The sequence below is a fragment of the Salvelinus fontinalis genome, chromosome 35 (genome assembly GCF_029448725.1).
Source record: "Salvelinus fontinalis isolate EN_2023a chromosome 35, ASM2944872v1, whole genome shotgun sequence".
Lineage (NCBI taxonomy): Eukaryota > Metazoa > Chordata > Actinopteri > Salmoniformes > Salmonidae > Salvelinus > Salvelinus fontinalis.
This window is the reverse complement of record NC_074699.1, coordinates 42228317-42255932: the sequence shown is the minus strand read 5'-3', so window position 1 is coordinate 42255932 and position 27616 is coordinate 42228317. Positions and strand designations below refer to the sequence as shown.

Genomic DNA, 27616 nt, shown 5'->3' with positions numbered 1-27616 from the left:
CATGTTTAGTCGAGTTGAGGCATTCCACATTTGAAAAAAAAACTCGCCAGCAAAGGCAATACCGTACGCTGTGAATCTACAATTCACCCAGAAGCATAGGAGCTCGACGTTGTGCTCAACAATGTACTTGGTTTCTATCCTTTTTGCCAGTTTGGCCATCACACCGCTAGTTCTTAAAACGTTCTATCCTTACTTCTGGAAAGATGCATTCTACCTCGCGAACTTGGTTCGTACTTTGCTGAAGCTTGTTTTACGGAGGAGAAGAAAACCGTTATTTTTGGTTGTGGACCGATTTTTGGAGCAGTCGGTCGCGCATGCCGACAGACCGTTCATCGTGTTTGAAAATAAAACCTATTCGTATCTGGACACGGACAGAAGAAGCAACAAAATAGCCAATGCTTTACAGAGGCACTCGAAGCTGCGACCGGGGGATACCGTGGCTCTTTTTATGGGAAACGAACCTGCCTTCATCTTCACCTGGCTGGCCCTGGCCAAACTGGGATGTCCCGTAGCGCTTCTCAACCATAACATCAGATCTAGATCTCTGCTGCACTGCTTCAACTGTTGCAGCGCCAAGCTGCTCATAGCAGCCGAAGGTAAGTGACCAGTACCACTGGTTCAGTAGGCAGAGAAACTCATCCCGAGGCGAATTCCTCATAGACGGAAGTGTCTGGTTGAGATTACTACATTATGACAATAGGTGTTATTAGTTTATCAGAGACATGCACATCCAGACTGATGGAATGAAAAAGACAAACGTGTGTCATAGCCTATTGGAACACAAATGATAATCATAATCAAATGATCATTCAATCACGTTGGGGCAAAAGCTTTATTTTATTCTCTGCAGTCCAGTTTTGATGAAATATTGAGTTGTTCTCTCAGAGCTTCAGGAAGCGGTGGAGGAGGTGCTTCCATCCCTGAGGGAGCAGGGTGTGTGTGTCTACCTGATGGTTAAGCAGTGTGACACACCTGGCGTGGAGGGGTTCTCTGACCAGGTGGAGGAAGCATCGGACACACCTCTCCCTCAGGCCCTCCGCTCAGACATCACCTTCAGAAGCCCCGCTGTCTACATCTACACCTCTGGGACCACAGGTGAGGGGGAGGACGGAGGGGGAGGACGGAGGGGAGGGGAGGGAGGGGTAGAGGTGAGGGGGAGGACGGAGGGGAGGGGAGGGAGGGGTAGAGGTGAGGGGGAGGACGTAGGGGAAGGGAGAGGGAGGGGTAGAGGTGAGGGGGAGGACGTAGGGGACAGGGAGACGGAGGGAGGGGTAGAGGTGAGGGGGAGGATGTAGGGGGAGGGAGAGAGAGGGGTACAGGTGAGGGGGAGTACGGAGGGGAAGGGAGAGGGAGGGGTAGAGGTGAGGGGGAGGATGTAGGGGAAGGGAGAGGGAGGGGTAGAGGTGAGGGGGAGGATGTAGGGGAAGGGAGAGGGAGGGGTACAGGTGAGGGGGAGGATGTAGGGGAAGGGAGAGGGAGGGGTACAGGTGAGGGGGAGGATGTAGGGGGAGGGAGAGGGAGGGGTAGAGGTGAGGGGGAGGACGGAGGGGAGGGGAGAGGGAGGGGTAGAGGTGAGGGGGAGGATGTAGGGGAAGGGAGAGGGAGGGGTACAGGTGAGGGGGAGGATGTAGGGGAAGGGAGAGGGAGGGGTACAGGTGAGGGGGAGGATGTAGGGGAAGGGAGAGGGAGGGGTACAGGTGAGGGGGAGGATGTAGGGGAAGGGAGAGGGAGGGGTACAGGTGAGGGGGGGGGACGGAGGGAGAGGGAGGGGTAGAGGTGAGGGGGGAGGACGGACTGGATGGGTAGAGGTGAGGGGGAGGATGTAGAGGAAGGGAGAGGGAGGGGTAGAGGTGAGGGGGAGGACGGACTGGATGGGTAGAGGTGAGGGGGAGGACGGATGGGAAGGGAGAGAGAGGGGTAGAGGTGAGGGGGAGGACGGACTGGATGGGTAGAGGTGAGGGGGAGGACGGATGGGAAGGGAGAGAGAGGGGTACAGGTGAGGGGGAGGACTGAGGGGTACAGGGGAGGACGGAGGGGAGGGTTAGAGGTGAGGGGGAGGACGGAGGGGAGGGGTAGAGGTGAGGGGGAGGACGGAGGGGAAGGGAGAGGGAGGGGTAGAGGTGAGGGGGAGGACGGACTGGATGGGTAGAGGTGAGGGGGAGGACGGATGGGAAGGGAGAGAGAGGGGTACAGGTGAGGGGGAGGACTGAGGGGTACAGGGGAGGACGGAGGGGAGGGTTAGAGGTGAGGGGAAGGACGGAGGGGAGGGGTAGAGGTGAGGGGGAGGACATAGGGGAAGGGAGAGGGAGGGGTAGAGGTGAGGGGGAGGACGGACTGGATGGGTAGGGGTGAGGGGGAGGACGGAGGGGAGGGGTGGAGGTGAGGGGGAGGATGTAGAGGAAGGGAGAGGGAGGGGTAGAGGTGAGGGGGATGACGGACTGGATGGGTAGGGGTGAGGGGGAGGACGGATGGGAAGGGAGAGAGAGGGGTACAGGTGAGGGGGAGGACTGAGGGGTACAGGGGAGGACGGAGGGGAGGGTTAGAGGTGAGGGGGAGGACGGAGGGGAGGGGTAGAGGTGAGGAGGAGGATGGAGGGGAAGGGAAGGGAGAGGGAGGGGTAGAGAGAGGGAGGGGTAGAGGTGAGGGGGAGGACATAGGGGAAGGGAGAGGGAGGGTTAGAGGTGAGGGGGAGGATGGAAGGGAGAGGGAGGAGGACGTAGAGGAAGGGAGAGGGAGCGGGAGGGGTACAGAAGCAGCCACTGTATATGAACACCCCCCCCCCTGTCTTCTGCCTGAAGCAGCCACTGTATATGAACCCCCCCCTCCCTGTCTTCTGCCTGAAGCAGCCACTGTATATGAACCCCCCCTGTCTTCTGCCTGAAGCAGCCACTGTATACGAAACCCCCCTGTCTTCTCCCTGAAGCAGCCACTGTATTTGAACCCCCCCTGTCTTCTCCCTGAAGCAGCCACTGTATTTGAACCCCCCCTGTCTTCTCCCTGAAGCAGCCACTGTATATGAACACCCCCTGTCTTCTGCCTGAAGCAGCCACTGTATATGAACCCCCCCTGTCTTCTGCCCGAAGCAGCCACTGTATATGAACCCCCCCTGTCTTCTCCCTGAAGCAGCCACTGTATACGAACACCCCCTGTCTTCTGCCTGATGCAGCCACTGTATATGAACCCCCCCCCTGTCTTCTCCCTGAAGCAGCCACTGTATACGAACACCCCCTGTCTTCTGCCTGAAGCAGCCACTGTATATGAACCCCCCCTGTCTTCTGCCTGAAGCAGCCACTGTATACGAACCCCCCCCCCTGTCTTCTGCCTGAAGCAACCACTGTATATGAACCCCCCCTGTCTTCTGCCCGAAGCAGCCACTGTATACGAACCCCCCCCCCTGTCTTCTGCCTGAAGCAACCACTGTATATGAACCCCCCCTGTCTTCTCCCTGAAGCAGCCACTGTATATGAACCCCCCCTGTCTTCTGCCTGAAGCAGCCCCTGTATATGAACCCCCCCTGTCTTCTGCCTGAAGCAGCCACTGTATACGAACACCCCCTGTCTTCTGCCTGAAGCAGCCACTGTATATGAACCCCCCCTGTCTTCTGCCAGGGCCCATTCTACTGCTGTAACTCATCTCTCTCTGTCTGTTACTTCTGTAGGTCTGCCTAAAGCAGCAGTGATTAATCAGAACCGGCTGCTGGTAGCCCTGGCCGTGCTGGACTCCACCGGTGTCACACCAGGTGATGTCATCTACCTCAACTTGCCCCTCTACCACACCGCCGGCTTCGTCATCGGCTTCATAGGATCCATCGAGACAGGTGAGTTTCTATAGGATCCATAGAGACAGGTGAGTTTCTATAGGATCCATAGAGACAGGTGAGTTTATATAGGATCCATAGAGACAGGTGAGTTTATAAGGATCCATCGAGACAGGTGAGTTTATATAGGATCCATAGAGACAGGTGAGTTTATATAGGATCCATAGAGACAGGTGAGTTTATATAGGAACCATCGAGACAGGTGAGTTTATATAGGATCCATAGAGACAGGTGAGTTTATATAGGATCCATAGAGACAGGTGAGTTTATATAGGATCCATAGAGACAGGTGAGTTTATATAGGATCCATCGAGACAGGTGAGTTTATATACGATCCATAGAGACAGGTGAGTTTATATAGGATCCATAGAGACAGGTGAGTTTATATAGGATCCATAGAGACAGGTGAGTTTATATAGGATCCATAGAGACAGGTGAGTTTATATAGGATCCATAGAGACAGGTGAGTTTATATAGGATCCATAGAGACAGGTGAGTTTATATAGGATCCATAGAGACAGGTGAGTTTATATAGGATCCATAGAGACAGGTGAGTTTATATAGGATCCATAGAGACAGGTGAGTTTCTATAGGATCCATCGAGACAGGTGAGTTTCTATAGGATCCATCGAGACAGGTGAGTTTATATAGGATCCATAGAGACAGGTGAGTTTATATAGGATCCATAGAGACAGGTGAGTTTATATAGGATCCATAGAGACAGGTGAGTTTATATAGGATCCATAGAGACAGGTGAGTTTATATAGGATCCATAGAGACAGGTGAGTTTATATAGGATCCATAGAGACAGGTGAGTTTATATAGGATCCATAGAGACAGGTGAGTTTATATAGGATCCATAGAGACAGGTGAGTTTATATAGGATCCATAGAGACAGGTGAGTTTATATAGGATCCATAGAGACAGGTGAGTTTATAAGGATCCATAGAGACAGGTGAGTTTATATAGGATCCATCGAGACAGGTGAGTTTATATAGGATCCATCGAGACAGGTGAGTTTATATAGGATCCATAGAGACAGGTGAGTTTATATAGGATCCATAGAGACAGGTGAGTTTATATAGGATCCATAGAGACAGGTGAGTTTATAAGGATCCATAGAGACAGGTGAGTTTATAAGGATCCATAGAGACAGGTGAGTTTATATAGGATCCATAGAGACAGGTGAGTTTATATAGGATCCATAGAGACAGGTGAGTTTATATAGGATCCATAGAGACAGGTGAGTTTATATAGGATCCATAGAGACAGGTGAGTTTCTATAGGATCCATAGAGACAGGTGAGTTTCTATAGGATCCATCGAGACAGGTGAGTTTCTATAGGATCCATCGAGACAGGTGAGTTTCTATAGGATCCATCGAGACAGGTGAGTTTCTATAGGATCCATAGAGACAGGTGAGTTTATATAGGATCCATAGAGACAGGTGAGTTTATATAGGATCCATAGAGACAGGTGAGTTGACACTGAGTGCACAAAACATTAAGAACACCTTCCTAATATTGAGTTTCACCCCCCCTTTTGCCCTAAGAACAGACTCAATTCGTCGGGGCATGAACTCTACAAGGTATCGAAAGCATGTTGACTCCAATGCTTCCCACAGTTGTGTCAAGTTGGCTGGGTGGTGGACCATCCTTGATACACACGTGATATTGTATGAGGTAGTAGGTGGGTAGGGGTTAATATTGAGGTAGTAGGTGGGTAGGGGGTAATATTGAGGTAGTAGGGGGGAATATTGAGGTAGTAGGGGTTAATATTGAGGTAGTAGGTGGGTAGGGGGTAATATTGAGGTTGTAGGTGGGTATGAGGTAATATTGAAGTAGTAGGTGGGTACGGGGTAATATTGAGGTAGTAGGTGGGTACGGGGTAATATTGAGGTAGTAGGGGTTAATATTGAGGTAGTAGGTGGGTAGGGGTTAATATTGAGGTAGTAGGTGGGTATGGGGTAATATTGAGGTAGTAGGGGGGAATATTGAGGTAGTAGGTGGGTAGGGGGTAATATTGAGGTAGTAGGTGGGTACGGGGTAATATTGAGGTAGTAGGTGGGTACGGGGTAATATTGAGGTAGTAGGTGGGTACGGGGTAATATTGAGGTAGTAGGTGGGTAGGGTTTAATATTGAGGTAGTAGGTGGGTAGGGGGTAATATTGAGGTAGTAGGTGGGTAGGGGGAATATTGAGGTAGTAGGTGGGTACGGGGTAATATTGAGGTAGTAGGGGGGAATATTGAAGTAGTAGGTGGGTACGGGGTAATATTGAGGTAGTAGGTGGGTAGGGGGTAATATTGAGGTAGTAGGTGGGTAGGGGTTAATATTGAGGTAGTAGGTGGGTAGGGGGTAATATTGAGGTAGTAGGTGGGTAGGGGGGAATATTGAGGTAGTAGGTGGGTACGGGGTAATATTGAGGTAGTAGGTGGGTACGGGGTAATATTGAGGTAGTAGGTGGGTACGGGGTAATATTGAGGTAGTAGGTGGGTAGGGTTTAATATTGAGGTAGTAGGTGGGTAGGGGGTAATATTGAGGTAGTAGGTGGGTACGGGGTAATATTGAGGTAGTAGGTGGGTAGGGTTTAATATTGAGGTAGTAGGTGGGTAGGGGTAATATTGAGGTAGTAGGTGGGTAGGGGGAATATTGAGGTAGTAGGTGGGTACGGGGTAATATTGAGGTAGTAGGGGGGAATATTGAAGTAGTAGGTGGGTACGGGGTAATATTGAGGTAGTAGGTGGGTACGGGGTAATATTGAGGTAGTAGGTGGGTAGGGGTTAATATTGAGGTAGTAGGTGGGTAGGGGGTAATATTGAGGTAGTAGGTGGGTAGGGGGGAATATTGAGGTAGTAGGTGGGTATGGGGTAATATTGAGGTAGTAGGGGGTAATATTGAGGTAGTAGGTAGGTACGGGGTAATATTGAGGTAGTAGGTGGGTACGGGGTAATATTGAGGTAGTAGGTGGGTAGGGGTTAATATTGAGGTAGTGGGTGGGTAGGGGGTAATATTGAGGTAGTAGGTGGGTAGGGGGTAATATTGAGGTAGTAGGTGGGTAGGGGTTAATATTGAGGTAGTAGGTGGGTAGGGGTTAATATTGAGGTAGTAGGTGGGTACGGTGGTTATGGGGTTAATATTGAGGTAGTAGGTTGGTAGGGGGTAATATTGAGGTAGTAGGTGGGTAGGGGGTAATATTGAGGTAGTAGGTGGGTAGGGGGTAATATTGAGGTAGTAGGTGGGTAGGGGGTAATATTGAGGTAGTAGGTGGGTAGGGGTTAATATTGAGGTAGTAGGTGGGTAGTGGGTAATATTGAGGTAGTGGGGGTTAATATTGAGGTAGTAGGTGGGTAGGGGTTAATATTGAGGTAGTAGGTGGGTAGGGGGTAATATTGAGGTAGTAGGTGGGTACGGTGGTTATGGGGTTAATATTGAGGTAGTAGGTGGGTACGGGGTAATATTGAGGTAGTAGGGGTTAATATTGGGGTAGTAGGTGGGTAGGGGTTAATATTGAGGTAGTAGGCGGGTAGGGGTTAATATTGAGGTAGTAGGTGGGTAGGGGTTAATATTGAGGTAGTAGGTGGGTAGGGGTTAATATTGAGGTAGTAGGTGGGTAGGGGTTAATATTGAGGTAGTAGGTGGGTAGGGGTTAATATTGAGGTAGTAGGTGGGTAGGGGTTAATATTGAGGTAGTAGGTGGGTGGGGGTTAATATTGAGGTAGTAGGTGGGTAGGGGGTAATATTGAGGTAGTAGGTGGGTAGGGGGTAATATTGAGGTAGTAGGTGGGTGAGGGGGGTAATATTGAGGTAGTAGGTGGGTAGAGGTTAATATTGAGGTAGTAGGTGGGTAGGGTTAGTATTGAGGTAGAAGGTGGGTACGGTGGTTATGGGGGTAATATTGAGGTAGTAGGTGGGTATGGGGTAATATTGAGGTAGTAGGTGGGTACGGTGGTTATATTGAGGTAGTAGGTGGTAATATTGAGGTATTAGGTGGGTGTGGGGTTTATATTGAGGTAGTAGGTGGGTACGGTGGTTATGGGGTTAATATTGAGGTAGTAGGTGGGTATGGGGGTAATATTGAGGTAGTAGGTGGGTATGGGGTAATATTGAGGTAGTAGGTGGGTAAGGGGTAATATTGAGGTAGTAGGTGGGTACGGTGGTTATATTGAGGTAGTAGGTGGTAATATTTAGGTAGTAGGTGGGTGTGGGGTTTATATTGAGGTAGTAGGTGGATAGTGGTTAAATATTGAGGTTAGTAGGAGAGTATGGGGTTAATATTGAGTTAGTAGGTGGGTATGGAGTAATATTGAGGTAGTAGATGGGTACGGTGGTTATGGGGTTAATATTGAGGTAGTAGGTGGGTATGGGGATAATATTGAGGTAGTAGGAGGGTAAGGTTAATTTTGAGGTAGGTGGGTAGGGGTTAACTATTGAGGTAGTAGGTGGGTATGGGGTTAATATTGAGGTAGTAGGTAGGTAAGGGGTTAATATTGAGGTAGTAGGTGGGTAAGGGGTTAATATTGAGGTAGTAGGTGGGTAAGGGGTTAATATTGAGGTAGTAGGTGGGTAAGGGGTTAATATTGAGGTAGTAGGTGGGTAAGGGGTTAATAATGTGGCTTGGCCTTTCTAGTTGAAGTAATTTACTTAGCCATTTACTCCCCTCCTCCCCCCAATGGGAAATCAAATGAAAGAGGTCTTTGTGAACGTAAACCCGGTAGTCTGAACACAGCCAAAGCCACTGGGTGGAAAAAACTAAACAGCAAATGGGTTAGCTCGTCCCTTCTTCCTTTTCTCCTCTGTCCCAACTGGCACCCTTTTCCCTTTATAGTGCACTACTTTTGACCCAGGCCCGTGCACTATGTAGGGAATAGGGTGCCATCTGAGATGCCAACTCTCTTAGTGAGACCGTTTTCCCTAGTTCTCCAAGTGAGCTATAGTTAATTTCACTCTGATGCTGATGAAGGAATTTATTTCCTATATGTTCATTAACCAATTAAATTATGCAACGCAAACATTCTGTCCGTTTCTAAGAATTTGTAAGATCTTTATTTGCATAAAATAGACATAGACCCGTGTCCAAATTAATCAATAGTGTTTTTTCTCGAGAGATCTCTCCTTTAAAAACCATGTACCTCACATTATATATTACAAACAGCGTCATAGAGTCCCTCCCCCTCCGACAAGGACAAAGCTGATCAAAAGTTCATTCCAACACACTCAAGCACATACCTTACACAACATATCTGCATTATCTCCTGAAATCTCTCCTCAGTTTATTACCACTTAGCTGACAGTTCCAGACCCCCCCCCCCCCCCCAGATACGGAAAACCCAGAGGCCTCGAGCTATTCTCCCTTATCTCCACAGAGTTATAGCTTAGTGGTTCAACCATAGGTTAATGATCCCTTAGTTGTCTTTAGACACACACACACAGACGTTCCTTTCTACCCCCCTACATGCTACCTAACAAATAATCCTATTGGTTAAGTTTCTGGGTAGAATTATTTAATCATTTATCTTAAACCTTGATAAAATATTAACAGGCACTCATTGAAGTGAGATTTAATCCTGTAGCAAAAACAAAACATCCTCTTTTACCTTGTCTGAGAGAACTATGGTTCTGGAATGTCAGGGTTGGTTTAAAGCCAGCCCAGATTTCCCCCTTCGCCACTTAGCACGACCAGGAAAAGCTCCTGGCTCTAGTTAGAGACTATGATTAGGGCCCAGAGTTTTCCCTCACCACGTAATCTGACCAGGACAGATTCTAAACAAGGCTCTAGTTATGGTCTATGTATAAATGGGGCCTGGAGGTTGCCCAGGGGTTGATTGTAATTGTTCTGGGAAATAATGTTTGATGCTAAATGACTAAAATGTCAAATGAGACCGCAGAGGGAGCGCGCCTTCATCCACATCGACGGGAGACGGTGAAACGCTTCCAGTTTTACACATCACCGACAATCTGAAATTGTCCACCAACACAGACAGTGTGGTGAAGAAGGCGCAACAACACCTCTCCAACCTCAGGAGGCTGAAGAAATTTGTCTTGTCCCCCAGAGCCACGGCCGGTTCACTTCACTACCATCCAGAAGGCCAGGTCAGTACAGGAGCATCAAAGCTGAGACCGTGAGACTGAAAAACAGCTTCTATCTCAAGACCATCAGACTGTTAAATAGTCACCATTATCTGGCTCGTACCCAACACCCTACCCTGAACTTTAGTCACTGTCACTAGCTGGCTATCATCCGGTTACTCTACCACGCACCTTAGAGGCTGCTGCCCTATGTACACAGTCATGGAACACTGGGCACTTTAGTAATGGAACACTGGGCACTTTAGTAATGGAACACTGGGCACTTTAGTAATGGAACACTGGGCACTTTAGTAATGGAACACTGGGCACTTTAGTAATGGAACACTGGGCACTTTAATGTTTACATACTATTTTACCCACTTCATATGTATATATCTGTTGAATGCATTCCGTTGTACAACTGACTAGGTATCTCCCTTTCCTGTCCCTTATACTGTATTCTAGTCAAGGCCATCCTATTCAACTATTGCTGTACATGTACTTTTCTTCAGCAATAGTACATATTATAAAATATATGATATATTTCAGATTCTTCGAAGTAGCCACCCTTTGCTTTGACAGCTTTGTACACTCTTGGCATTCTCTGAACCAGCTTCACCTGGAATGCTTTTCCAACAGTCTTGAAGTAGTTCCCACATACTGTATACTGAGCACTTGTTGCATGCTTTTCCTTCACTCTGCGGTTCAACTCATCCCAAACCATCTCAATTGGTTTGAGGTCAGGTGATTGTGGAGGCCAGGTCATCTGATGCAGTACTGCATCACTCTCCTTCTTGGTCAAATAGCCCTTACACAGCCTGGAGGTGGGTTGGGTCCTTGTCCTGTTGAAAAACAAATTATACTCCCACTAAGCGCAAACCAGATGTGGTGGCGTATCGCTGCAGAATGTTGTGGTAGCCATGCTGGTTAAGTGTGCCTTGAATTCTAAGTAAATCCCTGACAGTGTCACCAGCAAAGCACACCCACACCATCACACCTCCTCCTCCATGCTTCACTGTGGAAACAACACGTGCAGAGATCATCCGTTCACCTACTCTACATCTTGCAAAGACACAGCGGTTGGAACCAAAAATGTCAAATTTGGACTCGGTCTAATGTCCATTGCTCGTGTTTCTTGGCCCAAGCAAGTCTCTTCTTCTTATTGGTGTACTTTAGTAGTGGTTTCTTTGCAGCAATTTGACAATGAATACTTGATTCACACAGTCTCTTCTGAAAAGTTAATGTTGATGTGTCTGTTACTTGAACTCTGTGAATCATTTATTTGGGATGCAATTTCTGAGGCTGGTAACTCTAATGAACTCGCCCTCTGCAGCAGAAGTAACTCTGGGTCTTCCTTTCCTATGGCAGTCCTCATGAGAGTTTCATCATAGCGCTTGATAGTTTTTGCGACTGCACTTGAAGAAACTTTCAAAGTTCTAGAAATGTTCCTCATTGACTGACCTTAATGTCTTAAAGTGATGATTAATTGTCGTTTCTCTTTGCTTATTTGAGCTGTTCTTTCTATGGACTTGGTCTTTTACCAAATAGGGCTATCTTCTGTATACCACACCCCACAACACAACTGATTGGCTCAAATGCATTAAGAAGTTAAAAGTTAATTTGTGGAATTTCTTTCCAAGGCACACCTGTTAATTGAAATGCATTCCAGGTGACTACCTCATGAAGCTGGTTGAGAGAATGCCAAGCGTGTGCAAACTGTCAAGGCAAAGGGTGGCTATAGATTTGTTTTAACACTTTTTTTGTTTTGTACATGATTAAATATGTGTTATTTCATAGTTTTGATGTCTTCACTATTATTCTACAATGTAGAAAATTGTAAAAATAAAGAAAAACCCTTGAATGAGTAGGTGTGTCCAAACTTACTGTATATATACTCGGGACTGTGACGTTGCTTGTCCTAATATTGATATATTTCTTAATTCCATTCTTTTACTTTTTAGATGTGTTTGTATTGTTGTGTATTGTTAGATGTTACTGCACTGTTGGAGCTCGGGAACACAAGCATGTCACTACACCCGCAATAACATCTGCTGAAGATGTGCATGCGACCAATAACATTTTATTTGAAATGTCCCGGTCAGGTCATGTGGTTAGGAAAAACTCCAAGCTGATTATGATGCACATGCAGTACCAGCTTAGTACTTTCTTTTGTCCACAAAAAAAAGGCACTGTTTCCTCTGACGGGTGCATATTTAAGGGACATTTAGTACTTACGTGAATACAACAGGTTCACAGCATATGTGGCAACTTTTCTGCTCTCACGGCCATTACAAGGTCATTTATAAGAGCACTGTCTTGCTCATTCCTGAACTAATACCTGTGCCTGGGTGTTAGGGTGGATGATGATGATGATGCACACTGCTGACTTACCACAACAGTTTTGTCAGCATTTCAGGTCTGCCATTGCTTGATATGAAGCGATATCACCTGCATGTTCTTAAAACGGATATTTTCATTGTTCCTCTCTCATCTCTTCTATCTGTCCGTCCCAGGCTCAACCATCATTCTGAGGAGGAAGTTCTCGGCCTCTCAGTTCTGGGATGAATGCAGGAAGTACAACGTTACCGTGATTCAGTACATAGGAGAGGTGTTACGCTACCTCTGTAACACACCCAAGGTAAGAAACCTCAGCTGCAAGCTTTATACAAGGTGATCTTCATTTTGCCATTCATTGTTATTACATAGTAGTTGCTATGGTTCGTAGCATCCTGTCCAGGGGGTTTATGACATAGTAATGACATAGTAGTTGCTATGGTCGCTAGCATCCTGTCCAGGGGGTTTATGACATAGTAATGACATAGTAGTTGCTATGGTCTCTAGCATCCTGTCCAGGGGGTTTATGACATAGTAATGACATAGTAGATGCTATGGTCTCTAGCATCCTGTCCAGGGGGTTTATGACATAGTAATGACATAGTAGATGCTATGGTTTCTAGCATCCTGTCCAGGGGGTTTATGACATAGTAATGACATAGTAGTTGCTATGGTCGCTAGCATCCTGTCCAGGGGGTTTATGACATAGTAATGACATAGTAGTTGCTATGGTTCGTAGCATCCTGTCCAGGGGGTTTATGACATAGTAATGACATAGTAGTTGCTATGGTTCGTAGCATCCTGTCCAGGGGGTTTATGACATAGTAATGACATAGTAGTTGCTATGGTTCGTAGCATCCTGTCCAGGGGGTTTATGACATAGTAATGACATAGTAGATGCTATGGTTTCTAGCATCCTGTCCAGGGGGTTTATGACATAGTAATGACATAGTAGTTGCTATGGTTCGTAGCATCCTGTCCAGGGGGTTTATGACATATTAATGACGTAGTAGTTGCTATGGTCTCTAGCATCCTGTCCAAGGGGTTTATGACATAGTAATGACATAGTAGTTGCTATGGTTCGTAGCGTCCTGTCCAGGGGGTTTATGACATAGTAATGACTAGTAGTTGCTATGNCTATGGTTTCTAGCATCCTGTCCAGGGGGTTTATGACATAGTAATGACATAGTAGTTGCTATGGTTTCTAGCATCCTGTCCAAGGGGTTTATGACATAATAATGACATAGTAGTTGCTATGGTTCTAGCATCCTGTCCAAGGGGTTTATGACATAGTAATGACATAGTAGATGCTATGGTTCATAGCGTCCTGTCCAGGGGGTTTATGACATAGTAATGACATAGTTGCTATGGTTCGTAGCATCCTGTCCAGCGGGTTTAGTTGTACATCAAGCTGCCTCATGCCACATAAGCAGGAGGTATGGACCCGTTCTGGCTCGGAAAAGGCTTACATATTCTCTCTGGTATAGGGTGTATGACTGACCAGGCATGTTTTCAGCCATGTTTCAGACAAGGATTTTAAAGTATTTGACATTATATTTTTGACCCATGGCTGTAGAGTACACACTAATAGTAGCAACATGATAGTAGGCCACTTGGCAGCATGCAGGGATCATGCGGGGGCCATGAGGAACCCATGCCGGGGTCATGTTGGAATCAAACCCCAACATCTCTGGTGTTTTCCATGCGGGGGTCATGTTGGAATCAAACCCCAACATCTCTGGTGTTTTCCATGCGGGGGTCATGTTGGAATCAAACCCCAACATCTCTGGTGTTTTCCATGCGGGGGTCATGTTGGAATCAAACCCCAACATCTCTGGTGTTTTCCATGCGGGGGTCATGTTGGAATCAAACCCCAACATCTCTGGTGTTTTCCATGCGGGGGTCATGTTGGAATCAAACCCCAACATCTCTGGTGTTTTCCATGCGGGGGTCATGTTGGAATCAAACCCCAACATCTCTGGTGTTTTCCATGCGGGGGTCATGTTGGAATCAAACCCCACATCTCTGATGTTTTCCATGCGGGGGTCATGCTGGAATCAAACCCCAACATCTCTGATGTTTTCCATGCGGGGGTCATGTTTCAATCAAACCCCAACATCTCTGGTGTTTTCCATGCGGGGGTCATGTTGGAATCAAACCCCAACATCTCTGATGTTTTCCATGCGGGGGTCATGTTGGAATCAAACCCCAACATCTCTGATGTTTTCCATGCGGGGGTCATGTTGGAATCAAACCCCAACATCTCTGGTGTTTTCCATGCGGGGGTCATGTTGGAATCAAACCCCAACATCTCTGGTGTTTTCCATGCGGGGGTCATGTTGGAATCAAACCCCAACATCTCTGGTGTTTTCCATGCGGGGGTCATGTTGGAATCAAACCCCACATCTCTGATGTTTTCCATGCGGGGGTCATGCTGGAATCAAACCCCAACATCTCTGGTGTTTTCCATGCGGGGGTCATGTTGGAATCAAACCCCAACATCTCTGGTGTTTTCCATGCGGGGGTCATGTTGGAATCAAACCCCACATCTCTGATGTTTTCCATGCGGGGGTCATGCTGGAATCAAACCCCAACATCTCTGATGTTTTCCATGCGGGGGTCATGTTGGAATCAAACCCCACATCTCTGATGTTTTCCATGCGGGGGTCATGTTGGAATCAAACCCCACATCTCTGATGTTTTCCATGCGGGGGTCATGCTGGAATCAAACCCCAACATCTCTGGTGTTTTCCATGCGGGGGTCATGCTGGAATCAAACCCCAACATCTCTGATGTTTTCCATGCGGGGGTCATGTTGGAATCAAACCCCAACATCTCTGGTATTTTCCATGCGGGGGTCATGTTGGAATCAAACCCCAACATCTCTGGTGTTTTCCATGCGGGGGTCATGCTGGAATCAAACCCCAACATCTCTGGTGTTTCTGGCATCTTCCATGCTCTAATCCACTGAGCTATGCTGAACCCACATATTAGACTAGTGTTACAGACTAGTGTTACAGACTAGTGTCACAGACTAGTGTCACAGACTAGTGTCACAGACTAGTGTCACAGACTAGTGTTACAGACTAGTGTCACAGACTAGTGTCACAGACTACAGTTGCAGACTAGTGTCACAGACTGGCGTTAACAGAATAGTGGAATCCAGATTGTTCAAGTCAAGTGATCTTCTTCCCAGTATTCAGACAGGTGTGTTAGGTTACACCAGAGGCAGGGTGTCACAGAGAGCTTTTTCTGCATGTTCAAATACTATTTGAAATGTTCAAATACTTTTGAGTCCGTGTTTTCTGACTGAGCCTTCCTGGACAGGCTGATGGGCGGGGTTTGGACTTGTTGGACTTGGTTCCATTGATTCCATTGGTTCCATTGCATCAGGCATGTTTCAATCAAGCACATCTAAACTATTACAAATATTCCAAATACTACTTGAAGCCAGGTGTGGTTTATGCCCAGGCTTTGTGGCGCGAACTGCTCCCTCTGTGTGTCCAATCAGATCGAGACCCTCTCAGTCACTTCCTAATCTCTCCGGCGAGGTTGTTTTACAACCCGGCCACAGCTGTAGCGTCAGAAATAGAATCATTAAGATTCCCAGTGTCACCTTACTGTTATCAATGTCACTGACCCGGAATGTTCTAAAGTGATATTTTCAATTGAGTTGGATTGAATCCAGACAATTGATCGAGTTCAAAATATCGTTGATAGGTTTGGTTTCAATCTGGATATTATGGTAGTAGACGTTTCTCACCTACCTCTTTTTGGGAGGTAAAAATATGCAGGCAGATGGGAGATGCCATTTTATGGAAGATGCTATCACCTTTTATTTTCTGGACTAGGCTACATGCAGACAGTTCTGGACTAGGCTACATGCAGACAGTTCTGGACTAGGCTACATGCATGCAGTTCTGGACTAGGCTACATGCAGGCAGTACTGGACTAGGCTACATGCAGGCAGCTCTGGACTAGGCTACATGCAGGCAGTTTTGGACTAGGCTACATGCAGGCAGCTCTGGACTAGGCTACATGCAGGCAGTTCTGGACTAGGCTACATGCAGGCAGCTCTGGACTAGGCTACATGCAGGCAGTTCTGGACTAGGCTACATGCAGGCAGTTCTGGACTAGGCTACATGCATGCAGTTCTGGACTAGGCTACATGCAGGCAGTTCTGGACTAGGCTACATGCAGACAGTTCTGGACTAGGCTACATGCAGGCAGTTCTGGACTAGGCTACATGCAGGCAGTTCTGGACTAGGCTACATGCAGACAGTTCTGGACTAGGCTACATGCAGACAGTTCTGGACTAGGCTACATGCAGACAGTTCTGGACTAGGCTACATGCAGTCAGCTCTGGACTAGGCTACATGCAGGCAGTTCTGGACTAGGCTACATGCAGGGAGTTCTGGACTAGGCTACATACAGACACTTCTGGACTAGGCTACATACAGACACTTCTGGACTAGGCTACATACAGACACTTCTGGACTAGGCTACATGCAGACACTTCTGGACTAGGCTACATGCAGACACTTCTGGACTGGGCTACATGCAGACAGTTCTGGACTGGGCTACATGCAGACACTTCTGGACTAGGCTACATGCAGACACTTCTGGACTGGGCTACATACAGACACTTCTGGACTAGGCTACATACAGACACTTCTGGACTAGGCTACATACAGACACTTCTGGACTAGGCTACATGCAGACACTTCTGGACTAGGCTACATGCAGACACTTCTGGACTAGGCTACATGCAGACACTTCTGGACTAGGCTACATGCAGACAGTTCTGGACTGGGCTACATGCAGACACTTCTGGACTAGGCTACATGCAGACACTTCTGGACTAGGCTACATGCAGACAGCTCTGTCTTCTTCTCAACACCAAATCTCCCAAAAGGAGCCTTTCCCCAGAATGCATGTGGGAAGACTTTTATAAGACTTTTCTGACTAGCATCCCGTTGACCCCCCCCCCCCCCCCCCCCCCCCCCCCCTCCAACGAGCCCAACCCCTAACCTTAACCCTAAACTAATTGTAACCAATTCAGAAATTAAATATTGGTTTGCACGTCATCCACATACCCTTACTTTTTATGGCCGTCATATTTCAGGGCCCTCAGAGGCGTGGCCTGGAAAGCAATGTAAACATTCTGTGTTCCCACCATTGAAAGTGAACCCCTCTCCACGTACAGACACACCATGTGACCCTCCCACAGTCTAATGGTCTACAGCTACATATCAAATGGCAACCTATTGCCTCTATACTGTTGCCCTGGTGAAACTAGTGGACTAGAGTATAAAGGGAATAGGATGCCATTTAGGATGCACCCTCGTGGTTCTGATCTGGTGGTCCTCTCAGAATAGCTAGTGGCCTTTACTTAGGAACTCAACCATGTGTAATTGACAGTCAGTGGTAGGCTGGGGCTGGGGGCTGAGGCTGGGGCTTAGGCTAGGAAACCATATCTCTGGGTCAGGGAAGGGGAATGTAATCACATATGGCGGCTCATATTTTCAAACCTTTTATTGGGATAGTTCAAAATAATATTAGGTTAGAATGTTATAGAATGTTAGCTTAGAATGTTATAGAACGTTAGGTTAGAATGTTATAGAAGGTTAGGTTAGACTGTTATAGAAGGTTAGGTTAGACTGTTATAGAAGGTTAGGTTAGAATGTTATAGAAGGTTAGGTTAGAATGTTATAGAAGGTTAGGTTAGAATGTTATAGAAGGTTAGGTTAGAATGTTATAGAAGGTTAGGTTAGAATGTTATAGAACCTAATATAATGTTAGCTTACAATGTTAGTTTTCTTTTCAGTTTTTCCCAAATGGCTTTTGGAACTGAATGTACTGTACCTACATATACTGTAGAAGGTATAGAAAAGGAAAGGTATAGAAAAGGAAAGATTTTGTTACGCAGAGTGGAATAAGGGAACCCAAGAGCAGACTCAGACAAGGAGACTGGGATGAAGTAACCAAGGTATTTATAGAAACACAGGGGGAAGATGGAGGCTGGAGCGAGAGGGGTTGGGACAGGGTAAGCAGGTGCGGAGGCTGAGGCTGGAGCGAGAGTGGTTGGGACAGGATAAGCAGGTGCGGAGGCTGGAGCGAGAGGGGTTGGGACAGGGTAAGCAGGTGCGGAGGCTGAGGCTGGAGCGAGAGGGGTTGAGACAGGGTAAGCAGGTCCGGAGGCTGAGACTGGAGCGAGAGGGGTTGAGACAGGGTAAGCAGGTGCGGAGCCTGAGACTGGAGCGAGAGGGGTTGGGACAGGGTAAGCAGGTCCGGAGGCTGAGACTGGAGCGAGAGGGGTTGGGACAGGGTAAGCAGGTCCGGAGGCTGAGACTGGAGCGAGAGGGGTTGAGACAGGGTAAGCAGGTCCGGAGGCTGAGACTGGAGCGAGAGGGGTTGAGACAGGGTAAGCAGGTCCGGAGGCTGAGGCTGGAGCGAGAGGGGTTGGGACAGGGTAAGCAGGTCCGGAGGCTGAGGCTGGAGCGAGAGGGGTTGGGACAGGGTAAGCAGGTGCGGAGGCTGGAGCGAGAGGGGTTGGGACAGGGTAAACAGGTCCTGAGGCTGGAGCGAGAGGGGTTGGGACAGGGTAAGCAGGTCCTGAGGCTGGAGCGAGAGGGGTTGGGACAGGGTAAGCAGGTCCGGAGGCTAAGGCTGGAGCGAGAGGGGTTGGGACAGGGTAAGCAGGTGCGGAGGCTGAGGCTGGAGCGTGAGGGGTTGAGACAGGGTAAGCAGGTCCGGAGGCTAAGGCTGGAGCGAGAGGGGTTGAGACAGGGTAAGCAAGTCCTGAGGCTGGAGCGAGAGGGGTTGGGACAGGGTAAGCAGGTCCGGAGGCTAAGGCTGGAGCGAGAGGGGTTGGGACAGGGTAAGCAGGTGCTGAGGCTAAGGCTGGAGCGAGAGGGGTTGGGACAGGGTAAGCAGGTCCGGAGGCTGAGGCTGGAGCGAGAGGGGTTGGGACAGGGTAAGCAGGTCCGGAGGCTGAGGCTGGAGCGAGAGTGGTTGGGACAGGGTTAGCAGGTCCGGAGGGGAATCCAAGGGAGTAGTAGAGTGGGGAATCCAGAACAGAGTAGCAGGATGAGGAGACGTGGAACTGGAGACAGGGACCAGAGTCAGAGCAGAACTGTAGCGGAGAGGAAAACAGCGCCAGGCAAGGAAAACAGACACAGAAAACAGGCACGCGCCAATCCCTTTAGCGGGATCGATTTGACAACATCCAGTGAAATGGCAGCTCGCCAAATTCAAACTACAGGTATATCAATATTCAAACACATGAAAATACATTTTCAACCAGGCTGGTGCGACACAAAAGTCAGAAATAGCCATATTATAAATGCCTTTCCTTTGAAGATCTTCTTCTTTTTGCAATCCCAAATGTCTCAGTGACACAATGAATGGTCGTTTTGTTCGATAAATTCCTTCTTTATATCCCCAAAATGTCAATTTATTTGGCGCATTTGATTCAGAAATACACCGGTTCCAACATGACTACAAAGTATCTAATAAGTTACCTGTAAACTTTGTCCAAACATTTCAAACAACGTTCCTAATCCAACCTCAGGTATCCTAAAATGTAAATAATCGATCAAATTTAAGACGGAATAAACTGTTTCCAATACCGGATAAAAAGAACGTGAAGCGCGTTCCAGTTCACACGTACGGAAAAAGTACAGTCCACCTGGAGTGACACTTTCAAAGAACAGCCATACTTCTTCATTTCTCAAAAGAAAAACATCGAACAATTTCTAAAGACTGTTGACATCTAGTGGAAGCCATAGGAACTGCAACCAGGTTCCTCATAAATAGGGCTTCCCACAGAAAACAATTGGAAAGCACAATGACCTCAAAAAAAATTTCCCTGGATGGATTGTGCTCGGGCTTTGCCTGCCAAATCAGTTCTGTTATACTCACAGACATTATTCTAACAGTTTTTGAAACTTCAGAGTGTTTTCTATCCAAATCTACTAATACTGAGTAGCAGGCAGTTTAGCAGGTACGCTTTTCATCCAGACGTCAAAATACTGACCCCTAGCCTTAAGAAGTTAACCACTTGTGTTCTGGCTCTGGCCCAACCCATTTTTTTCTGGGACCAATCAGAAAGTTTAGAATGTGTTTGCGTTCTAGAAATTGACAGGGAGGAACTCAGATCCAGACTCATTGCAGAGAAGAAACTAACGTCCGTGGGCGTGGCATAGCGTTTGGCCAATGCAAGGCGTTTGGGTAGCCAGGCAAAGATATTGGTAATTTAAGGTTTTGATTTTCATTCTGAAAACAATTTGTGATGGCAAGGTCATACTGAGGTTACATGACTTCCGTTTCAGTTGTTTTTAAAATGTCGGTTTTACTACCTGGAACTCAAACCAACAGGATCTTTTTGAGGTCTGTACAGACTCCTGTCTCTATGACTGTTACAGACTCCTGTCTCTATGACTGTTACAGACTCCTGTCTCTATGACTGTTACAGACTCCTGTCTATATTGGTAATACACTATATGACTGTACAGACTCCTGTCTCTATGACTGTTACAGACTCCTGTCTCTAATGGTAATACACTATATGACTGTTACAGACTCCTGTCTCTATGACTGTTACAGACTCCTGTCTCTATTGGTAATACACTATATGACTGTTCAAATGAAAATTTGAATTAGAAAATCTTTATTGTTCACCCAATGCGTACATTTGTCTTTGGCTTCACAATAACATGACTGGCATACAACATATAAAAACACAAACATTCATCTTTTGAATGTTTTCTCCCAACGTTCCAGAGAGACAACGACAGAGAGCACAAAGTCAGACTGGCCATTGGTAACGGTGTGAGAGCAGAGATATGGAGGGAATTCCTGAACCGCTTTGGGAACATCTACGTGAGGGAGTTCTATGCTTCAACTGAGGGCAACGTGGGATTGATCAACTACACCGGGAAGATAGGAGCTGTCGGACGAGTCAACTACCTACACCGGGTAAGGACTGACTCCTGAACAGTCTCCTGGGCCCGGATTCATAATGCCTCTCAGAGTGATGATCTAGGATCAGGTTCCCCCCTGTTCACGAAACCTTATTCATTATGATCGAAAAAGGCTAAACTGGATCCTAGATCAGTACTCCTACTCTGAGACACTTTATGACTAAGGGGCCTGAAGATCTGACTCCTAAAAGAACCAGGGTTGGGGACAATTCCATTTAATTTCAGTTACTGAATTGAAATGGAATTGACTCCAACTCTAATGAGATATCATGCTGCCCTCTACATTTACATGACATTTGAATCATTTAGAAGACTCTCTTATCCAGACTCACAGTGAGTACATGTATCTACAGATAGCTAGATACTTTTATTTGTATTAAATTGATCAAGGTTGTACTTCTTACATTGGACATTTTACCTGGGATGGGGTCCGAACATCATCTGAAATACTGTGTCTTTATCACAGTGATGTCTCTCCTGTCTGACTTATAGAAGCTGTTTCACTATGTTCTGATCATGGTGTCTCTCCTGTCTCTCTTATAGAAGCTGTTTCACTATATTCTGATCATGGTGTCTCTCTTATAGAAGCTGTTTCACTATGTTTTGATCATAGTGTCTCTCTTATAGAAGCTGTTTCACTATGTTCTGATCATAGTGTCTCTCCTGTCTCTCTAATAGAAGCTGTTTCCTTATGCTCTGATTAAATACGACACAGAGAGAGATGAACCAATCAGAGACTCTACCGGACTGTGTGTAGAAGCTCCTAAAGGTGAGATGCTCTTTCATAGGTGTGTTAGTATATGCCTTTATTTAACCAGGGAGGTTATTGTGGACACATTCTGGTGTACAATAATGACCTGAAAATCACACATATCTCAATGTCCATTATGCTATTCATGTGTGGGTGTTGGTGTGAGTATACATTATGGTGTGTGTGTGTGTGTGTGTGTGTTTGTCTTCCTGAAGGTGAGACAGGACTGTTTGTGTGGGTATACATTATGGTGTGTGTGTTTGTCTTCCTGAAGGTGAGACAGGACTGTTGGTGTGGGTATACATTATGGTGTGTGTGTGTGTTTGTCTTCCTGAAGGTGAGACAGGACTGTTGGTGTGGGTATACATTATGGTGTGTGTGTTTGTCTTCCTGAAGGTGAGACAGGACTGTTGGTGTGGGTATACATTGTGGTGTGTGTGTGTGTTTGTCTTCCTGAAGATGAAACGGGACTGTTGGTGTCCAAGATCACAAACATCACTCCTTTTGTTGGATACGCTAACAGCCAGCAGACAGAGAAGAAGAGACTGAGAGACGTGTTTCAGAAAGGAGATCTGTACTTTAACAGTGGAGACCTGCTGAAGATAGGCCGGGACAACTTTATTTACTTTCAGGACCGAGTCGGAGATACATTCAGGTACGTATTCTGACCTACAGTATGGCTTTCCAAATATATGGAACCATATTATATTTAGTTGTATTGACCCCTACAGGTGGAAGGGAGAGAATATATTTTATTATATTTAGTTGAGTTGTTTTGACCCCTACAGGTGGAAGGGAGAGAATATATTATATTATATTTAGTTGAGTTGTATTGACCCCTACAGGTGGAAGGGAGAGAATATATTTTATTATATTTAGTTGAGTTGTTTTGACCCCTACAGGTGGAAGGGAGAGAATATATTATATTATATTTAGTTGAGTTGTATTGACCCCTACAGGTGGAAGGGAGAGAAGATATTATATTATATTTAGTTGAGTTGTTTTGACCCCTACAGGTGGAAGGGAGAGAATATATTATATTATATTTAGTTGAGTTGTATTGACCCCTACAGGTGGAAGGGAGAGAATATATTATATTATATTTAGTTGAGTTGTATTGACCCCTACAGGTGGAAGGGAGAAAATATATTATATTATATTTAGTTGAGTTGTATTGACAGCTACAGGTGGAAGGGAGAGAATATATTATATTATATTTAGTTGAGTTGTATTGACCCCTACAGGTGGAAGGGAGAGAATATATTATATTATATGTAGTTGTATTGACCCCTACAGGTGGAAGGGAGAGAATGTGGCCACAACTGAAGTAGCTGACATCCTCAACCTGATAGACTTTGTCCAAGAGGCAAATGTCTACGGTGTTCAGGTACCAGGTAAATCTAACCCTAACCTTAATCCAAGTACCAGGTAAATCTAACCCTAACCTTAATCCAAGTACCAGGTAAATCTAACCCTAACCTTAATCCAAGTACCAGATAAAGCTAACCCTAACCTTAATCCAAGTACCAGGTAAATCTAACCTTAACCTTAATCCAAGTACCAGGTAAATCTAACCTTAACCTTAATCCAAGTACCAGGTAAATCTAACCCTAACCTTAATCCAAGTACCAGATAAATCTAACCCTAACCTTAATCCAAGTACCAGGTAAATCTAACCCTAACCTTAATCCAAGTACCAGGTAAATCTAACCCTAACCTTAATCCAAGTACCAGGTAAATCTAACCCTAACCTTAATCCAAGTACCAGGTAAATCTAACCCTAACCTTAATCCAAGTACCAGGTAAATCTAACCCTAATCCAAGTACCAGGTAAATCTAACCCTAACCTTAATCCAAGTACCAGGTAAATCTAACCCTAACCTTAATCCAAGTACCAGGTAAATCTAACCTTAATCCAAGTAGCAGGGAACCCTAACCTTCACCTTAAAATCAAATGAAGTAGTACAATAATCCCAATAATAATCTTGTCAGTTTAAACTAGAGATATCTTGCATTGGCGCCTCAATCCACCACATCCGCCGATGTCGCACTTCCGCATCTGCAGTGAAAGGTGACTGAGCTAGAGCGGTGTTTGTCAGACCACTAGAACAGGCACTTCAGAACTAACTTGTTATTCAATGTGTTTCTATGGGCTAATAGCAGTAAGGACAAATTCAGTTTTACATCAAATCAGTTTTTACTATCATTTCTTTTTATACTTCAAGGGGTCTTAAAATTCTAAATCAAGTATTGAAATTATCCTCGGTATGACCTTCTTAAAACAATTCCATGAAGCTTAGTAGAACCCCCCCCCCCCCCTGGCTTAGACAGGGCTTAGACTGTAGAGGGTTTTACAGGGTAAGCAGTCCATTCACTCTGACATAATTAACCAATAGGTCCCGATCATAAGAATAGAAAAACACAACCATTACTATAAGCATTTCCCAATTGAAATGTTCACCTATTGCTTTCCATTGCAAACATCTTTTTCACATTCACCACTAAAAAGTAACCAGTGATCTAAAGATTAACTACAACAATGTTTCCCACAGCAAGCGAGCTGGTATAAAAAGTACAGTTCCACTCATCACATGATCATCATTTGAAACTTAACTTCTTGTTAAAAGTGAAAGGAAAATTCCCCCCAAAAAACTCTCTCTTGGTATTGTTTTCATTAGTCCACAGTTGATACAGTCCCAAAATGTTTTGCATGTCAAGTTTTCAAGGACTGGAACTTTAAAATACAGAAAGTGTCACGTGTTGACCAGACCGGTCACGTGCGCGAGCGTCGCAAAATAAATGTAGAAATCAATGTTTTTCAATTATTGCTCCCGCACGCCAACCAGTGTCTGCGATGCCAAGGGCTAAAATAGAACTCCTTTCTATTTCTGACGCAGATCGTGCTGTAAGTCCTGCCTCTCCCATCTCCTCATTGGTTTATAGAAGCAGGTACCCACGTGCCATCTCCTCATTGGTTATACCCACGTGGGTGATTGAAAGACAAACTGATTTGCTGGTTGTCGTGGTAATATTATGAAAGTGTAGATGCCGATCACCATATAAGTTCAAGATGAAAAAGCCTGGAAGGAGGAGAGATGACTAGAAACGATTCGGTTGGCCGTTTTATGTGTGGATTAATTGTCGAAGTAGAGGACCTTGTGCATTTCAGGTAAAATAACAACTCAATGTTTATATCCCAGGACAAATTAGCTAGCAACAGCAAGCTAGCTAAATAGGTCAAATTAGCTAGCAACAGCAAGCTAGCTAAATAGGACAAATTAGCTAGCAAGTGCAAACTAACTAGCTAAAATGCCATACATGTTTAATGTTTTTAGACCTGTCCCCAAATTAATGTCATTGGTTCAGAGTTTGTTTTGATATTTTAACCTGCCTGTCGTGATCGCGTTTGGTGTAGGGGGACAAAATTAATTTATGCACGATAGCGCACAATGGCGCATGCGCAGCCGGTTTGGGTTCCGTGTATGATGCGTTCTGATTGTTTAGTTGTTGGAATGAGGGATTGTTGTATTCTGTCTCCAAGGCAACGAGGGGAGGATAGGAATGGCTGCCGTCACCGTGAAGTGGGGAGAACAGTTTGATGGCAACAAAACGTTCAGCCACGTAGCCAGCTACCTACCGGCGTATGCACGGCCCCGCTTCATACGCATCCAGGTAACTATTCAAAAGTCTTTCTTCCTTATATTACATCATTAATTGTAGACAATTCATGTTATTATTTATTTTTAAGTAGAATCAAACATTTTTTGCTTTTGTTTCAACCTACGGGTTGAAAAACGCCATGTGGGAGCATATCGGAGTGCGTGGACTCTTTTTGTGGTTATGAGATCAGGGGGTTATCTGGATCAAAAATGGACTGAAGTGGTGGACGTGGCAGGGAGCGTGATCAGCCCGTCGGTGTGGCTGCATTTTAGAGACAGTTTTAGAGGCTCCCATCTTGGGGATGTAGAGAAATATTTAAGTTTTGAAGCAAATTTCCTACACATCTACACATGTCTGAATGGAGCTCAAACAAGTTTTTTTTGCAGTTTTAAAGCTAATTTCCTGCAATTCTAGGCATTTAGCCATGTTTAATGCTGTGTTCTTTTGTTCAACCTAATAAAAAAAAAAAAATCTATACTATCCAGGCTGTATCACATCCGGCCGTGATTGGGAGTCCCATAGGGGGGCGCACAATTGGCCCAGTGTTGTCCGGGTTTGGCCGGGGTAGGACGTCATTGTAAATAAGAATTTGTTCTTAACTGACTTGCCTCGTTAAATAAGGCTTAAATGTAAAAATAAAACTAATCTATAATGCTAAATTCATTGTTTTTGTAATATTCCATTCTCCCGGACTGTCTAGCTTTTATTTTGGTTCTCAAAGATTATATTATTAAAAAATATATTTTAGTCATTTAAGTTTACACTGAAATGTTTTTCCATCCCAAAAAGGTATTTAAAAATACATTTTTACTGTTTCGACCATGTCACGTTCCTGACCTGTTTTCTTTTGTCTTGTATTTATTTAGTTGGTCAGGGTGTGAGTTGGGTGGGTTTGTCTATGTGTGATTTTCTATGTTGGGATTTTGTGTTCGGCCTGGTATGATTCTCAATCAGAGACAGCTGTCAATCGTTGTCCCTGATTGAGAATCATACTAAGGCAGCCGGGGTTTCACGTGTGTTTTGTGGGTGTTTGTTTCCGTGTTTGTATTCGCGCCACACGGGACTGTTGTCGGTTGTACTAATTTTTGTTATTTTGTTTCGTGTTAGTGTTCAGTTCCGTTTTAATAAATGATCATGAGCACTACCCACACTGCGTGTTGGTCCGATCCATGCTCCTCCTCGTCTGAGGAGGAGAACGACTATGACGACCGTTACAGACCAGAAGAAACGCTTAGGTGGACCGCCCAAGGATTTCAATGGCAGACAAATCCTTGGAGATGAATAGTGAATAGTCCATTGAGCTAAAAGCCTGTATGTCTCTCTACGCCCCTTCTTTCTTTCTTTCTTTCTTTCTTTCTTTCTTTCTTTCTTTCTTTCTTTCTTTCTGTGTCTCTCTGTCTCTCCACCCCCATCCAGAATGCGTTGGAGGTGACGGGGACCTTCAAGCAGATGAAGGTGAGGTTAGTGGAGGAAGGTTTCGACCCGGCCAGCATCACAGACCCTCTGTACATCCTACAGGAGAGAAATCAGAGTTACACACCAATGACTGGCCAGGTCTACAGCTCCATAGTGGCAGGCATCATCAAGCTGTGAACAGATCTGTGGTGATAATACTCCTGGGTCCTGTTCATTAGGGCATGCAATGGAAAACATTTAAAAAATGTATTACAACGGAAAACAGAAATGAGCATTACTTAGTCCCTCCTTGTTTTAGTCCACGCCAGCCCTCATTCTTCAACTGCGGGATCGTCTGAAACCAGCCACCCGGACAGCTAATGAAACTTAGGAGTATTTCTGTCTGTAATAAAGCCCTTTTGTGTTGAAAAATAAATTCTGATTGGCTGGGCCTGGCTCCCAAGTGGGTGGGCCTATGCCTTCCTAGGCCCAACCATGGCTGCGCCCCTGCCAAGTCATGTGAAATCCATAGATTAGGGCCTAATTAATTAATTTAAATTGACTGATTTCCTCATAAGAATTGTAACTCAATAAAATCATTGAAATTGTT

At 45.7% G+C, this 27616-nt stretch overlaps 1 protein-coding gene across 1 annotated transcript; it reads left to right on the top strand.

Annotated features, from left to right (window-relative positions):
* The first annotated feature begins 14 nt into the window (after positions 1-14).
* LOC129834908 (long-chain fatty acid transport protein 2-like) lies at positions 15-27616 on the top strand. The gene is made up of 10 exons (XM_055900280.1): positions 15-596; positions 886-1095; positions 3659-3817; positions 12396-12520; positions 21001-21195; positions 21879-21969; positions 22411-22606; positions 23248-23345; positions 25493-25623; positions 27028-27616. Exons 1-10 carry the CDS (start codon positions 122-124, stop codon positions 27202-27204), a joined length of 1857 nt encoding a protein of 618 aa, XP_055756255.1. The 5' UTR covers positions 15-121; the 3' UTR covers positions 27205-27616.

Coding starts and splice junctions, on each gene's coding strand:
- LOC129834908 (XM_055900280.1), top strand. CDS start 122: ATGTACTTGGTTTCTATCCTTTTTGCCAGTTTGGCCATCACACCGCTA. Junction 597..885: donor GCTGCTCATAGCAGCCGAAG/GTAAGTGACCAG, acceptor TTGTTCTCTCAG/AGCTTCAGGAAGCGGTGGAG. Junction 25,624..27,027: donor CCCGCTTCATACGCATCCAG/GTAACTATTCAA, acceptor ACCCCCATCCAG/AATGCGTTGGAGGTGACGGG.